Genomic DNA, 17088 nt, shown 5'->3' on the forward strand with positions numbered 1-17088 from the left:
AAGGCAGAAAGACCATTTCATCTCCACTATGAGAAAGAAGTCAATCTAATATATTGAACATTTGATCTTCAGAATCATAAATGGCCTGATTGTGAAACACTAAGCCCAATTACAAGGTCAGATAATCCCATAATAGATCAATTGTGCTTGGAATCCAGGGGAAAATTACGTTCCTGAAAGATCTGAGCTGTTGAACGGGTACAGCCAAACATAGCCCCATGTCGTGCTCACTGAGCGATTTCTGTTCCACAGCACAAGCACCTCCAAGAGTGCTTCAGGTTGCACTGACTACCCAATGAATGCAAGTGTAAACGGCAAGGCAAGGCAGTTAAATATAATCCTGGACGTTTCTGTCTTTATCCCCTCACCTGGTGCGCTCCACATTTCAAGGATTGGTTTGGTTTAGATTCCAAAACCTACAGGACTGGAATTGACCGGATATTGTTGTGATAAAGCATGGATTCATCTTATAATCGCAGGATTATTCCGTTGTCATATATTTCAAGGATATTTTAGATCACCCTCAGAAAAATACAATCTGCTTTTGATTTACATTTGTTATTCTGCCTACAGTGGTGGACAAAAACATGTCACTTCAATCAGCTCTCATGTCGCTATTCATCAGCCCGTCACAGTGCATGAGGCCAGGTCAACAGTAGTGGGGGCTAGGCAGGGTGGGGAGCAGGGTGAGGACAGTGATCATGTTGAAGCCACACGCCTGCTATTATTTCATACGGGAGAAATGATCTCGAAAGAACACTCGTGCTACCATCCTGATCCCTGTACAGTGGAAATGACAGGAAATAGCAGAACACCATAGTGTGAGAGCTGTTGCTGCTTGGTAGGCTTTCGGATTATACACCGCGGTATCGTTTGTTGTATGTCTTTATCGGAGTAGGATCTTATCATTCCCATGTATCAATCCCAAGCATTTTGTGTCTGTTTGTTCTAAACTTTTACGTTTAAGAGTGGGTCAATATTCTGAATTATTGAATGAAATTAGGCAAATTAAATTACTGGTGCAGGGTTTGCGACCTTTAGGTTCACGTGTACAGTGAAATGCATGCACTCCACGACCTGAGTCCACTAGTCTAGTGAAAGCCTAATGGCATATGGCCTGTAATGAACTAGTCAATGAATGACCAGAATACCTTTACACTGGCTCATGGGAGCCATATGAATACATTTAGTACTGTACTTAAAAATGCATAGGCCATGTTGTTTAAGCAGTCTAATGTATATTTCCAGTTTGCATGTAACGACTATAGACATACCCTACATTGGGCAATCCGACGATTCCTATTTTCAAAGAAGTCCCAAACCGTCCAATCAGTGGTGGTGGCTGCTGTCCATCACCTCCCTTCTGCTAACAAAAACAACGTGTCAATGTCCATAGGGCGTCAGACCTCATGGCATTATGTAATCGGGGCTACACATTCAGCTTTGGCCTGAGCTACTATAGTATACACAAAACACACCTTCTTGGGAGCCATGTCCTTTTCTTCAGTTTTCGCTGCCTACTAAATCTACTCACAACTTAGTGAAAAAAACATATATTGCTGTTAATATAAGCTCTAGAGAAGAAGCTAATAGCGGTCTAGCTAACAGCAAGTTCAGTCGACCTCACTCACACTGGCTAACGCCTCACTCTCAAACTAGGACATGCGTCTGGTCGAAATGAAAGATGACACTGGTAGCTGGCTAGCTGACCCATGTTTCTAAATTTAGCAGACACTTGTTAATGTTAGGCCTACTGTACTTGTGAGCTGAGCGAACATCACCACAGAACATAGACAACATATGTACAAGCCAAAATCGGTAACTATAGGATTTATTACAGGAGCCTATCCAAGTGTCAGGCATGTAACCAAAATGACAGTCCCTCACGTACAATATGACAGTGGCAGGGAGTGCTGTTTTAGGCTGCACCTCTTATCAGGGAGGGTTAAATCAGTGCAAGTAAGCAGCTGTGGGATTATAGTGCCTTTAACAAGGCGAACAGGGGCAGATCGGCCATTTCATCTGGCATTTCGGGCAAATGCCAGATGTGCTAGTCCATTTTGTGGGGACCTCAAGGGGAAAAAATGGGCCGGTGTGTTTGACATGTCAGGGCCGATTTCTGGTTCCATTCCGCCCCTGAAGGTGAATCTTCTAGGCTACTCCTTGCAACAGACTGGTTTGTCGCTATGGTTTATCTCCCTCCCCATTAAAATTATATTTCATATCGAACAGGAATATGATTCTATATCTTCCTGTTATGCACCATTATATAGTGAATATAAGTCTTCCCGCATATGTTTTTTTTTGTTTTACTCCCTTGACAACCAGAAAAATTACAAACATCGGATGCAAAATGTAAAAGCTGTCCAACAATACTTACTGTGCAAGAGCGGGGCAGACACGGCCGAGAAACAGGTTGAATACTGTACATTGAAAATTAATGGAGAACAGCATGGCATGCAAGTCTTTGCATAAGCAAAATAGACTCACGTCGATGATCTCGTGCGTTAGTCTACAAATCGTGTAAAAAGAGATATGTTATAGATTTGACAACATACAAAAAAACACGAGTTTATGAGAAAATATTGTTTTCTATCTAAAAGGCAACCAATCACAATGACCCAAACAAGCTTGTAGGCTAGGCCTACTTGATTTAACATTTCTGTCGGATTTAGTAGACTCTCATACACCTGTTTTCAGATAATGATATCAATTAACATATAAAACTATTTAGAATTGAAGCATGACATCATTGCCCCTAAATTGTTTCCCCTCTTAGACAGAAACAGGTGTAGGGCCTGTGGACCTCCACCACTCTCGACCATGAGATTACACCGATTAGTTCATTGTCCACAAATAAACTTTCCTCAAAGCCAAAGCAAATGAATCCCTGCAGGGAACGACCAGAAGACTTGGTCTAATCCAGCACCCTGAGTCGTTTAACATGCAGAAAACGAGCCTCTAATAATCTAGATTTGAAGCAAGTCAAAGGCCTTTTGTATCAAGAGTTGAAATGAATAGGTTTGGATTAATCATTTATCTTTTGTCGTTGAACGCCTTGATGGATGCACCGTCACTTAGCCTCCCCACAATAGATGCACAGCGTTTTGTTCTACCAAATAAATCATTCTCATTGTTTAAGGTACATTGATCAATCTAATGACTTGTAATAGGCTCCTAATTGCCAAAGAAAAGTGCTCTCGGGTGGAGTCCTGCATGCGAGATTCAACTCCAAATTCCCACTTGAATGACACTGATCAAATATTTTTTTTATGACAAGATTTCGTCAAGGATGCTGGCATTGGGTAGGCCTACTACCAACTATTACGCAGGCTATCACATTGTTATTATGGTAGGCCTACATGATGAAATTCCAATTTACAATGGCATTCAAAAAGACCAGAAAGTCAACACAATTGAAAATGAGTATTGGCAATCATATGTGCACCAACACCTGTCATTTTGAAAGATAATCTAATCCTAATTGTTTTAGTGCTCTTTTGTTACTATCTGCCTGCACCTCTAAAGTTTATGTTCGTTATATATTTCCTTGCTTATTCTATTTCTAATAATCAGTTAGATGTTGAATAATGTGGGGATAAGCACTCTAATTAAAAACGAGCACTCCATCGAGGGCCTTATCTTCGCCTTGTTCATCGATAAATCATTTATCTTTATTTTCGAACCAATACATATAAATAAAACACGAAGAGCCAGATAATACCAGAATATACATAGCAAAATAAAAAATAAAAAAATTAACAATGACATGGTCCTCATTTTAACCAAAGGTGCATGACACGACAAAATACTTAGAACTGCAGTTTTAAAAAAAAGAAAAGAAAAATATAAAATAATAATTACACGCTCACACACTCACGCTGTTCGAGACACTTTGGCATTGCAATCAAATTTGTTAATGCAGAATCGACATTTAATAGTGCTAATAGCACACCACTAAAATTACAATGATTGCAAAAATGAAGCACTTTTCTTGGCTCCGTTCGTTGGATTTGATGAAATTGTTTTATATTCACCGCTCAAAAGGTGGGGATTTAAAGCAGAGAAAGCCTTTGAACAAATTGCGCTGGGTTGACTGGCAGCATTCAAGCTCAATAATGGTGCATTATTCGCCCGTTTTGAATACTGTAATACACATCTTTCGGCGAAGCCTTTCTCTGGAGAATTGCTTTAACTTTTTAAGGGATGATGAGTCACACCAAAGCAGGCCATTGTTACATTATGTCATTAACTCTAAATGTTTTAACAAGCTGTGATACACGTTGACATATATTGCATTGTGATCTTTAAAAATGTATAAATTCCAGAGGAAGAAAAAATATATAGTAATTTGGCGAATAAAAAGGTAAACGTTGATGCGCTCCACATGTTTTTTCAATGGTTCAATTGTATCTCCAAACGTTATATTCAGTTAGCCTAAATCTTTAGTGTGGAATGCGCTATGGTTTAATTGTGCCATATTAAATCAGCTTGCATCGTTGAATGAAATGAATTCGCCAGGCTGACACGAGGGAAACAACATCTCGTGGTTATTATGACTGCAATATTTTTCTAATATTTTTAGTTTACTGGCTGTAGCACTTAGAACACCAACCACTCATCGAGTTAATTGTCACTTTTTAATTAACCAAAAATCCCCACTGTACAGCCTCAACACACGCGCGTAAATTGGCACAGACAGGCAGGGGGACGGGCGCGAGCGCACTCCAAGCACACACGCGCGCACACACACAGAGATTAAAAACAAGTCCCCAATAGCCTCTTAAACGCACACATGGCAACACCGCTTGAGCCTATGGAAACTTTTAAGATAATTCACCTGTTGTATGACATACCTTGTATTGCAAGCGTCTTCACTTTAGTCAGCCATTATTTATTGATAATGGGTCGGCTTATTGCACTTCTGGCCCCCTGGTGAGTGTATGCGAACTTCTGCTTAACTTCATGGATGGTGTAAGCAAGCACATGCCCTGCGCCTATGAAGACGTTTCCATTCCTGAAAGTGCATGACATCTTTAGTTTTGACAAATATGAAGGCACCGCAATTCGTAAAGATATATTTTTTTCAATAATCACCAATCCCCTCATGTCACGACATGAAACATAAAACAATTTGGGACTCCACGAGGGATAAAAGCAGAGGCAGCTATACGTCAGAACATTATATTTTACAATTATGTCTATATAGGCCTCGAGAAACCAAGAACCTGCAGTTGAAAAAAAAGACAATTGGTCAGAAAGCTTTATGAAATGCAACAGAAACAAAATACCTCTAAATAAATCATATCAAATTCTTACCTTCTTGCAGAGAACTATCTTAAACCAAAATGATCTCGATTCTACAATAAAGAGCACATTGAGCCTTGATGGGAGAATACATAACATGTATAAAAATACCAAATCGTATCTTGCTTGACAGTCAAATCCGCACAAGAGTTATTGATTGACATGAAGCTTTAGCGTTTCTGTCCTTGGTCGAATCTCTCATTGGCTGACGACGTCTTCTTGCCAAGAATCCAGCGCTAAGATTGGCTGCTTGCTCTTGCCAGCTGTACTTCAAAGAACGCGCTCTCTACAACTAGGTAGTGTAGGAGCTCCGAGCCAAGAGAGAAATCGTGTGACTACGGAAAAGCAAAGTGTCTGAGTCGAATTGGAAAAGTACACTATTGCAGAATTGTGACCAATTCAACATAGCAAAGACCCTGGATATGGCTACGTCTATACTTGGGGTAAGCCGATAAAATATTGGTTTTCATGTGTGAAGTAGGCTTTATACATTCACGCTTATAGGCTACTTTGCGGTCATTGTTCTCTTATCGTTGAGCAATGTTGTTACTGTAGGTAGTGAAAGTGCTTGTTTAGATGTTGTAATTTTTCTCAATCAAAATAATTTTAGCTTTTGCCAACTTTCATAATAGGCTACCCACATGAGCAAACTTTCGAGACCTGCAGTAAACTCTCCACTGAGTGACATTACTCTATTTCCTCCATGTTTGTGTCTGTTTATTTGGTTCAGTGGATATTTAGTTCACATTTCGATACATTCTTTATGAATGAACATTTTCACTAAATGTAGGTTTGAATCCAATACGGTAAATAATTGTGTAGCATGTGCACTAATTGCTATCCAAACAAGCACAACAACCGAACGGTTGGACGACCACATAGGCAGACGCAAATTATACTTATAGCAAATGCATGCATCTTATTTACAGAAAGAAAATGGTAAATGTTGCTTGCAATGTTCTAAAGTACAGTGATTTATCTCTTTGCAGGAAGAACCACGATTTGGAACTACACCTCTAGCTATGCTGGCTGCTACTTGTAACAAAATTGGCAATACCAGTCCCCTTACCACTCTACCTGATTCCAGTGCTTTTTCAAAAGGCGGATTTCATCCTTGGAAAAGATCATCTTCTAGTTGCAACTTGGGATCCAGTCTCCCTGGATTCACTGTAGCAACAAGCCGCGGATCGACCGGACTTACATCAACTACTGGCACAGGCAACAGCGCGTTCTGCTTAGCCTCCACTTCCCCGACCACCTCTGCGTTTTCCACAGAGTACAGCAGTCTGTTTTCCAACTCAGCGAGCATTTCGTCTCAAGAGTCTGGGCAATCAGCCTTCATTTCCAAAGTCCACACATCAGCAGAAACCTTGTACCCGAGGGTAGGGATGGCACATCCGTATGAGTCGTGGTACAAGTCTGGTTTCCATTCAACCATCTCGGGCGATGTTACGAACGGAGCGTCCGCGTGGTGGGACGTTCATACCAACCCTGGCTCATGGCTCGAGGTCCAAAACCCTGCAAGCTCGCTGCAGACCTCCCTGCACTCCGGGACCCCCCAAGCCATACACTCTCAACTCAGTGGCTATAACCCTGACTTCTCCACGTTGACACACTCGGCATTCAGCTCAACCGGTATAAGTCCCACGGCATCGCATCTTCTATCAACTAGCCAACACCTGTTAACACAAGAGGGATTCAAAACAGTCATTCCATCATACACGGACGCCTCTGCCGCCAACGCTATGATTTCAGGTTCCAGTTCTGGTTCCTCAAGGTCATCCAGGAGGTACTCCGGCAGAGCCACGTGCGACTGTCCGAACTGTCAGGAGGCTGAGCGGCTGGGGCCTGCAGGGGCCAGCCTCCGGAGGAAAGGACTTCACAGCTGTCACATTCCAGGCTGCGGTAAGGTGTATGGCAAAACCTCTCACCTTAAAGCCCATTTGAGATGGCATACTGGCGAGCGGCCATTTGTCTGCAATTGGCTTTTTTGTGGCAAAAGATTTACAAGATCAGATGAACTTCAGAGACACCTCCGTACCCACACCGGTGAGAAAAGGTTTGCTTGCCCAGTATGCAACAAGCGCTTTATGAGGAGCGACCATTTGAGCAAGCACATTAAAACCCACACTGCCGGTGGTGGCGAAGGCAAAAAGGGAAGCGACAGTGACACCGACACCAGTAACCTGGAGACCCCCAGGTCCGAGTCCCCAGAACTCATTTTAGACGGGGTAAACCCCAGAATCAAGGATCCATCTCCTCATGACGAGCACTGAATGGCTGTTATTTGAATGACCTTGAAACTAACTTTATAAAGCAAATCACCAGTAGGTTATCAAAACTGGTACATGTATTAAAAACGGGTCTGGGTTTGAGAGATAGTATTGGAGGAAAATACGATTTTACGCAAAGCATTTGAAAACAAAAAATAATTCAAACTTAACACCATATTGAATATGTTCAACTCGTTATTTACCATCAAACGGAAAGCAGAATTATTCTATATTATGTGAAAATGACATAACTATAAAGCTGTCAACTTAAAAATGAACAGCGGAGTACTTTTTACGATCAGTGCTTAAAAAGGGGCGAGCTAACCCAAATGAACTTGGTTGGCCCATGTGAGTCGCCATCATATTGTACATATTCACAACAAACAATGTGTTATTTTCATGTAAATGTGAATTATGATTGTTTTATTCGTGTTTGGGATCCTGAAATTCAGGGAGTTTACTTTCAACGCACTTTGTGGATATGTATGTACACAGCTTTTTAAAATTCAGTTAACCATTTCATTTCTTTGCTAAAAAAATATATAAATGTTTACTTGTATAAAGTCACACGTATAAGACTTTCATTTTGTCATAATTAAAACGATCTCAAATCTGAGGCAGTAGTCGTGTGATGGGAATTTTTCACTATTTTGGGTCCCATACTTGTTTTCATTATGCGAAATGAAAATAAATTATGAACCAAGGTATTTTATGTGATGGTATAAATGGTAAAAATGAACGATTGCCAAACGTAAAATGTAGATAGGCAAGAGTGTTCCTTTACATAAAATCAATCATACATTGCTGATATAGGCAATCGCACATTGACGTGCATTCTCTCTGAGGAATAAATCAATAGTTAATGCCCCGGAAAAGACATTTCATGCCCAAATGAAAATCTTGTTAAATGGTATTAATTATGACTTGGAGCACATCGCAACCCCATGTGTCTTGTATTTGCGATTAGGGATTCGTGTCTTATCAAATATCTAATTAATCTCCGAGACATCATTTGTTCAGCTTTACTTTATCTGGGGGCTTCCAGGGGGTTTTGATGACAAAGGCTCCCTGAATATTTATTTTAATTGTCCAAATTAACTGCTTCAATTTGCATGTCAAACGGAAAGATGGCAGTCCAAGAATAAGGATAAAGCATCTCTAAGCTTTCCTTGAAACTCTACACTTGATTTGATGTTATGGGAACTGTTTCTAAACTTTTGAATAGGAAAAGGGGTAAAAAGCCATATGCAAATGATGAATTTGAAATGCTCTTGTCGCGGCGCAGTCAAATGGTTCCTGCATGTTATTTGAATATCAGTGGACCCGTATTGAAAGGGTTCAAGGATGCTCTCTGACTTCTTTGTGCTTACCCAGTGCAGCGTCCGATCTCAAAGAAAAACCCGGGGAATAATTACAGCGTGAGCCCAGGCCTGGGAATATGTTAGGGACAGGCATCTCATCTAGATAACCTCTTTCTGAAGAGGAAGTTAAATTGACCAGAAGGCAAAATAGGAAAATTATTTTCATTTCCTTTTGTGTGGCTGGCTTTGAGATCACGAAAATAACGATAAAAAATGAAATGTACATTTTTCTATAACCACGAATTCGAGTAAGAATAAACAGCTTAGAAAAGACAACATATTATAGACTATATTTTGCATTTAATATAAATGTGAACTTTTAAATGAAGCCTACAGGCAAAATAAAACAGGCCTATTCAATAGGCTATTATAATATAACCGAACATTCATGATAAATTAATACAACCTTCAGTTAAAAGTGTATGTTTATTTTTTTTAATAAAATGGCGGTTTATTTTGCAGTGACTATGTTCTTTGTTTTCCTTCAGAAAAAATGTTTTTGGTTATTTTGCCGCATAGGCACAACTAAGTAAATGACAGTTTTCTTGTGGGCAAATATATTTTCATCACACTTTAGTGAATTTGAAATTCGATCATTTTCATAACGACGGAAATAAGTATTAGGCTGTAATTCATGAGCACAGTTTGCTATTTTATGGCGTTAAATTCAACACGAGTTAAGTGCGCCAAAATGCTTCGGGAAGCGAGACGCTTGGGGTTGCGGACAGTAAAGTGCTGCCATTTATCGCTTTGTTACTTTTCCATGGAATGCCCTCTCGCTGAGCATTAGGCAGGAGTCATCTTTGTTTTCAAGCCACAATAAAGATAGATCAAAGAGAACCAGTGCGACTTTACTGGACACGGGAAACATCCCATTGCTCAAGGCCTCGGGCCACTCCTCTTGTCTCCAGGATAAAAATAAAAAGTCAATTTCACTATGGAAGGTCACACAAAATACTTGTATTGTGATAATGATAAAACTACTATTAATCAAACCAATTGGCATAAGTCTACAGTATTTAGGTGCACACCTCGCGGTATCGTGGCAAAAGGTTAAATGGTCGGTCTATACAGAACATACAAATCTGAAGCGACTGAAATAAAATAAAACATGCAAGAAATTCTCGATTTTCCTGATCAGGAATTCTTAACGAATCATATCGTCGCAGAAGTTGTTATTGCTTTACCATAAAAATATATGGCTCCAAAACAAATAGGAACTCGTAGGTTACACAGTTCAATATGTCAAATGAACCCCGATGTCTCTTCTGTTTTGTCCATCATGATAATGTCATGCAAGTAATGCAACAAGTAATCTCTAAAGGCCGATAGGCGCGCAATGTTGCGTAAATCATGCACTGGGTTTTGCAGAAAGAGTAAAGTTCCACGCATTGATCTCGATTCAGAATGAAGTATTCAGTATGAAATATTTGAAACAAACTTGATGACTCCACACTAATCACTCACGCAGGCCTAATCTTATGCGTCGCATAATGAACAATCACAGATTGATTGTCATCAGTCAACCATGCTCCCGCTTAGGCCACTTCCAGAAGACCACTTTCAAACAAGCCTACATAATTAGGCTAGACTTGTAACACATGTAATGAAGTACGGTCACAACCATGTGAGCAGTTTACTATATTTAAAGTTCGAGGTACAATAATATATTTTTTAATAGTATTCTCTGAAGAGGGTTCTCTGGACTAAAGTGACAACCATGAATAATAGCGCATGCAAGACATGCATTTGTTCAATAATCTGACGAATGCAAAACATTTCTGTGGTTCAAGTTATTTGAGGTCTTCTGCTGCCCTCTAGTGGATGGAAATAAGAACTATTTGAGGAGCAGGGGTGTAATCACTAGTCCTAACAGTAGCAAAATGGAACATTTTGAACAGTTTATTTGTCAAATTCAGGTAGGCCCCTCACCGTTTCATTTCATTTACTTCTGCTCAACATTTTGCAACAGAATCGGCATAATGAATACGCCCCTGCACTCTTTCTACTGTAGCAGCCAACTAGCATGTAACAAAACATGGTGTTACTAAAACTTTGGTTTCTATGCGTTTGTTTAATAATTGGGCCAATCAAGAAAAATGTACATATTAACGATAGCATCATAAAACCTTAAAAAAAATCACAATTTCGTGTCAAAAATGTTTGCATCAGCAAAATAAAATGGTTTCAATGGCCCACTTTGTAAGATTGTCTACTCTCACAGTTCAGTGCTTTCTCTCAGCTCTCCCTCTGGCTCTTTTCTCCCTCCCTCTGCTCCTCCCTTAGCCTCCCCTCTCTCTCCCTCCCTCAATCTAGGATCCTACTCCTCCCTTTGCAGCGCCTTTATTCTTTGCTCCATCTCTGCTCCTCCTTCTATCCATCTCTCTTCTACTGTTTGCCTCAACTGTGAACCTTGTCTTTATATCTCTCTCCTTCTGCTTCTATCTGGGCCAGGCTGGGAGCTGCTGCTGGTTCGCCGCCTCTCCCTGCTGTCGTGTCTCATCTCTACTGTTTCTTTCTCCTCTCTGGTATCATCTTTGTGCTGTTTCTGTCTGGAGGTTGGGCCTGGTCTTACTCATCCATCACTCTCAGTGTTGTCATCACGACAGGAGTCCTTTCTCTTGCCCTTCTTCTTTCTCTTCTGACTCGTAGTCACTGCTGCTGCTACTTCCACTAGAGCTGTCAGTCAGTCACTGCTGCTACTTCCACTAGAGCTGTCAGTCTGAGTCACTGCTGCTGCTACTTTCACTGGAGCTGTCAGTCAAGTCACTGCTGCTACTTTCACTGGAGCTGTCAGTCAAGTCACTGCTGCTACTTTCACTGGAGCTGTCAGTCAAGTCACTGCTGCTGCTACTTTCACTGGAGCTGTCAGTCAAGTCACTGCTGCTACTTTCACTGGAGCTGTCAGTCAAGTCACTGCTGCTACTTTCACTGGAGCTGTCAGTCAGTCACTGCTGCTACTGTCACTGTCAGTCAGTCACTGCTGCTACTACTTCCACTAGAGCTGTCAGTCAGTCACTGCTGCTACTTCCACTAGAGCTGTCAGTCTGAGTCACTGCTGCTACTTCCACTAGAGCTGTCAGTCAGTCACTGCTGCTACTTCCACTAGAGCTGTCAGTCTGAGTCACTGCTGCTACTTCCACTAGAGCTGTCAGTCAGTCACTGCTGCTACTTCCACTAGAGCTGTCAGTCAGTCACTGCTGCTACTTCCACTAGAGCTGTCAGTCAGTCACTGCTGCTACTTCCACTAGAGCTGTCAGTCAGTCACTGCTGCTACTTCCACTAGAGTTGTCAGTCAGTCACTGCTGCTACTTCCACTAGAGCTGTCAGTCAGTCACTGCTGCTACTTCCACTAGAGCTGTCAGTCAGTCACTGCTGCTACTTCCACTAGAGCTGTCAGTCAGTCACTGCTGCTACTTCACTACTATCACGGTTCTTCTTCTGATTCCTTCACTCTTCTTCTTTTGTAGACGATCAAGTTTCCTTTAAAATGAAAACAATTTGTTATATTAGTTGTTCCTGTTTATCTTTTTGTCTTATTTTACAATAAGCATATTATATTCAAAACAACTAAACGTATGAATGGTGGTGCTCTCCTACCTGAGGAGCTTCTCTTTCTGTTTAGTGGTCAACGGCTTCAGGAATTCAACCTCAGGATCCTCGTCTTCTTCATCGACAACATACTCCTATAGCATAAAAACAATTCGTAACAAATCAAACAATTACAATGTTAAAAAGCATGCATCAAACGCTAACAAAACATGAATAAAACTTCATGAAGAAGAGATGTCACAAATGGTTAGAAGCGAAGCAAGTAAGAGCAGAATAATCTCTGCTGATTTCTGTTTGAGGGGAGATTATTTGGGGTGGGGGTTAAACTATATACTGCTACATCTGGTGTTGCAACACTCCTATAATTTTAGCAGTTAGTCTCATCACATCTGCCCAATTGACTAAACTTGCAGCGACTGGAAGAGCTCGGTGGTTTACTCTGATAATTGGCCATTTTGCAGCAATCACATTTAGACCGGGGATCTGCCATGGATATTGTTGGTCTTTTTCTTCATGTGGGGAAGAACAGAAGATTACCTGCGATGGATCACAAACAGTAGAATTTCCTCCAAGGACATATTTCTTCAGGGCAAACCCACTGTTTCGCATCTCTGCCATTAACTCGGAGGGGTGCATCGACGGACCTGTTAACACAAATCACAGCCTCAAAGTCCCATTGACGCCTGTCCACATCCGCCACTGCTTCCACAGTGGGGAATTCAGGGCCGGCTTTGTTAACAGAAAGGGACACCAAATCAACTCACTCGTCTTCAGGCTGAGCAAATCATACAATATCATTCTCCCAAAGCAGTGGTTAGGGGAATCAGAATACACAATAAATGCATTTTTCTCCCAGCACAGGAGGGGATCCATTATCGCCCTCCACCATCAACTCCATGCGCAGGACTCTCCCTCTGTAAACATTACTTTACTACTTCACTTCCTGATTGTAGGAGTCAGAACCAGCTCCACTCTGGAAGTTCTACAGGACACCAGGAGTGATGCCAACTACTGCTACAACTATCGAGTTACCACAAATATCCAATGTAATACTGAATGCCCATTCTATTGAGGCACATTATTGTTGCAATTTGTCTGCAATAGCTGCATCATAAAGTTCTTTATTCAAATGATTTCAAAGTCAGGATTTTATTGTTGAGAATAAAAATATGAAGAAGAAAAAAAACTTGATAACATTTAGTTTAAAATAAACCATTAGCTACATCTGTGAAATATTATTTGGAATTACCCGTCAACTTGTTTCCTCTATTCATCCAGGTAGGTCAGATTGTTATTTGTACCTGCTTCCTCTGTGGGCGCAGCGCTGGCCTTGATCCCAGACAGACCAAAGAGAGGGCACTGTCTGTATTCACATGGCCCTATTTGTGACACATGATGCATCTCACGTTGCGCACCTGAGAATCACAGGTCATTAGACTGGACTTAAATCCATTCATTCCATCACTTATAACACCTCCCATACAACCCAACTGCGACGACGACAAGCAAAGCATATATACTACACAGACACCTGCCATAATGTAAATAAACACATCGTTATCCCGAGTTAGATATCATCCTTTGACTTTAGCACCACCAAGTGTCAAATGCAACACATGTATTTTGTTAATAGGACAATATTTAGCCTAGCAATGAGGGTAATCACATGTAACAGTAGATTGTCCTGAATAGGTATGTCATAAGTTAATTCAACACAAATGGGAAAACGGCACAATATACACAGAAGTTTCATATATTCACCTGAATTCCATATGGTTGATCCCTAATAGCCATGTCATCCTTGGCATACCTAAAAAGATGAAAGCGAAAGTATCACCAAATGCAAAGGTAACCTCTAATAGGAGGACTCAAGTCATCTGAATATTTATGTTGATCCACACAATTAGCTACTTACTTCTCTCGAGGGGACGTCTTTTGCCACTCAAACTTGTATTCTGATTCTCCTTCCTGTAAAATAATATAGAAATGTAACATTTTGAACAATAATAAACTAACACATGCCTTTCAATCTACAACATTTACCAAACTAGCAATGCTTGCTTTGAGAGACAAGTATGCAACTGTGAACAAGAGAGGGACTCTTATTAAACATCGTACCTCCTTGGTCTCCCCTTCTCAGTAGACTGCAGAGTGTGGGTGGAAGGAGTGGTAAAGATGCAGAACCAACATGGATGTAGTTACCTTTGTCTGCCCCAGACGGAGCTTCATACATGAAGTTGAGACCATTCTTCACACAATCATCTCCCAGGGGCAGTGCCCCTGTGACAACAATTTTGGACCCCCTAAATGTGGAGTATGAAATAATTTGTACATACATTTTTGCTATCGTTATTTTTTTCCATCTGTTATTAGACAGTGGCAACGCTGAACATGGTCTTTTGCCTGCTAATGCCTGCAATGCAGTGAAGAAAACGATATGACAACAATAACGTCTAATGTAACTGGCCCCTCTAACAGTACAACTGGCCCCAGCTTGGCCCCCCCAGTTGAAATGGTCTAGAACCGCCACTGCCTGGACACAGCCCTTAGCCGTGGTATATTGGCCATATATCACAAACCCCAGAGGTGCCTTATTGCAACTATAAAACTGTTTACCAACGTAATTAGAGCATTAAAAATAAGTGTTTTGTCATACCCGTGGTATACGGTCTGATATACCACGGCTGTCAGGCAATCAGCATTCAGGGCTCGAACCAACCACTTTATAATATACATTACAATTCCCAAGTGGGTTAACCCAGTTTAAATGGCGCGAAGCGTTGGGTGTTTGCCTTTTACTCCTGCGACCCGAGTTTGCACCCGTTCGCTACAATATCTTTCAGTGGGGAAATAACGAGAGGCGAATAAAAAGTCCTATGTAAAGGCATAGATGGAACAATGGAGATCAAATGTATCTGGAACATGTTCTGTAGCCACAGATCATTAGAATATCTGCAACCAACTGTTAGGTAGCTAAACTAGCTAGTATAGGTTACTTACTAGTGAGGAAGGCTAGAACAAATATTTAGCCACCGAACGTTACCTTTTTTTTATATTTGACTTCGATGCAGGATGGAAAATCTTTCTTGCACCTACAATTAGCAAATTACTTCCCAATGGTTGAAGAATAATTAGTTAGGTGATTAAAAGCCAAATGTTGGCTTGCCCGCGCTGAGAAAAACAAAACAATGTAGTTCAAATCTTCTTCCGGGTCAGCTCTGTGCGTGACCTCTGACGTACCACCAACAACACTGAAGTGTTCATAAATTGCGCACTCGTGAAATCTGGTAAATAACCAAATAAACTGAAAGTAAAAACGATATTGTCGTCTACAATTTGTGATCCGGTACTTGGCTGCTGGATTTTGACAAGCGAATAACGTTATCTGCCATCTGAGCTCCAAAAGTATTGGGATAGTGATTTTTCTTGTTTTTTTGGCTCTGTACTTAAGCACTTTGGATTTGAAATGATACAATGACTACGAGGATAAAGTACAGACTGTCAGATTTAATTTGAGGATATTTTCATACATATCGGGTGAACCGTTTAGAAATCACAACACTTTTTGTACATAGTCCCCCCATTTTAGGGGACCAAAAGTATTGGGGCAAATTCACTTACATCTTTATTAAAGTAGACAAAAATGTAGTATTTGGTCCCATATTCATAGCACCAAAAACTACATCAAGCTTGTGACTACAAATTTGTTGGATGCATTTGGTGTTTGTTTGGGTTGTGTTTCAGATTATTTTGTGCCCAATAGAAAGTAATGGTAAATAATGTATTGTCACTTTTATTTTTAAATAAAAATAGAATATATTTCTAAACACGTCTACTTTTATGTGGATTCTGCCATGATTACGAATAATCCTGAATGAATTGTGAATAATGATGAGTGAGAAAGTTACAGACAAATATCATACCCTCAGGACACGGTAACCTCTTTACCATTACAATATATTTATTTATTTATTTATTTATTTATTTCACCTTTATTTAACCAGGTAGGCCAGTTGAGAACAAGTTGTCATTTACAGCTGCGACCTGGCCAAGATAAAGCAAAGCAGTTCGACACATATAACAACACAGAGTTACACATGAAACAATAACGCGATGTTAGCGTTTCTTTTGGGGGGGTATGGTATTTCTGCATCTAACTTTCTTACTCATCATCATTCACGATTAATTCAGGATGATCAGTAATCATGGTTACATTCACATGAATGTAGCAGTGTTTAGAAACATATTCTATTCTTATTTACAATAAAAGCGACTTCAAAATGCCACAATACATTATTAACCATTCATTTCGATTGGGCACAAAATAATCTGAAACACAACCAAAACAAACAGCAAATGCAGCCAACAAATTAGTAGTCACAAACTTGATGTAGTTGTTGCGTGCTATTAGACCAAATACTACACTTTTGACTACTGTAATACACATGTAAGTGAATTTGTCCCAATACTTTTGGTCCCCTAAAATGGGGTGACTATGTACAAAAAGTGTTGTAATTGCTAAACGGAATGGATGAATGGATGAAAATATCCTAAAATTAAAGCTGCCAGTCTGCACTTTAACCTGTCCCGTGTGA

The 17088-nt window shown here is 40.4% G+C and overlaps 2 protein-coding genes and 1 pseudogene across 4 annotated transcripts in view; 1 reads left to right on the top strand and 2 right to left on the bottom strand.

Moving 5' to 3' along the window:
• Positions 1 to 5420, bottom strand: part of LOC115160769 (obg-like ATPase 1) — a 45525-nt gene extending 40105 nt beyond the window's left edge. Inside the window, exons 1-2 of one of the 3 annotated variants that reach the window (XM_029711166.1) lie at positions 5320 to 5420; positions 4857 to 5017 (exon numbers count right to left, since the gene is read on the bottom strand). Coding sequence is in view for 2 of the 3 variants with exons in the window: in XM_029711164.1 (XP_029567024.1) it covers positions 1275 to 1366; positions 1479 to 1493 (107 nt within the window). In the remaining variant the exon portion in view is untranslated. Of the gene's footprint in view, positions 1 to 1274; positions 1367 to 1478; positions 1883 to 4856; positions 5018 to 5319 lie in introns of those variants that run through there. The other 2 variants (XM_029711164.1, XM_029711165.1) reach the window with 2 other exon arrangements.
• Positions 5421 to 5525: 105 nt separating this feature from the next.
• LOC115160768 (transcription factor Sp9) lies at positions 5526 to 8287 on the top strand. Its single transcript, XM_029711163.1, has 2 exons — positions 5526 to 5750; positions 6297 to 8287. Exons 1-2 carry the CDS (start codon positions 5730 to 5732, stop codon positions 7581 to 7583), a joined length of 1308 nt encoding a protein of 435 aa, XP_029567023.1. The 5' UTR covers positions 5526 to 5729; the 3' UTR covers positions 7584 to 8287.
• A 2294-nt stretch (positions 8288 to 10581) lies between these two features.
• LOC115160770 (corepressor interacting with RBPJ 1-like) lies at positions 10582 to 15732 on the bottom strand (annotated as a pseudogene).
• Between the last annotated feature and the right edge of the window lie 1356 nt (positions 15733 to 17088).

This window comes from Salmo trutta, chromosome 24, assembly GCF_901001165.1.
Source record: "Salmo trutta chromosome 24, fSalTru1.1, whole genome shotgun sequence".
Classification (NCBI taxonomy): domain Eukaryota; kingdom Metazoa; phylum Chordata; class Actinopteri; order Salmoniformes; family Salmonidae; genus Salmo; species Salmo trutta.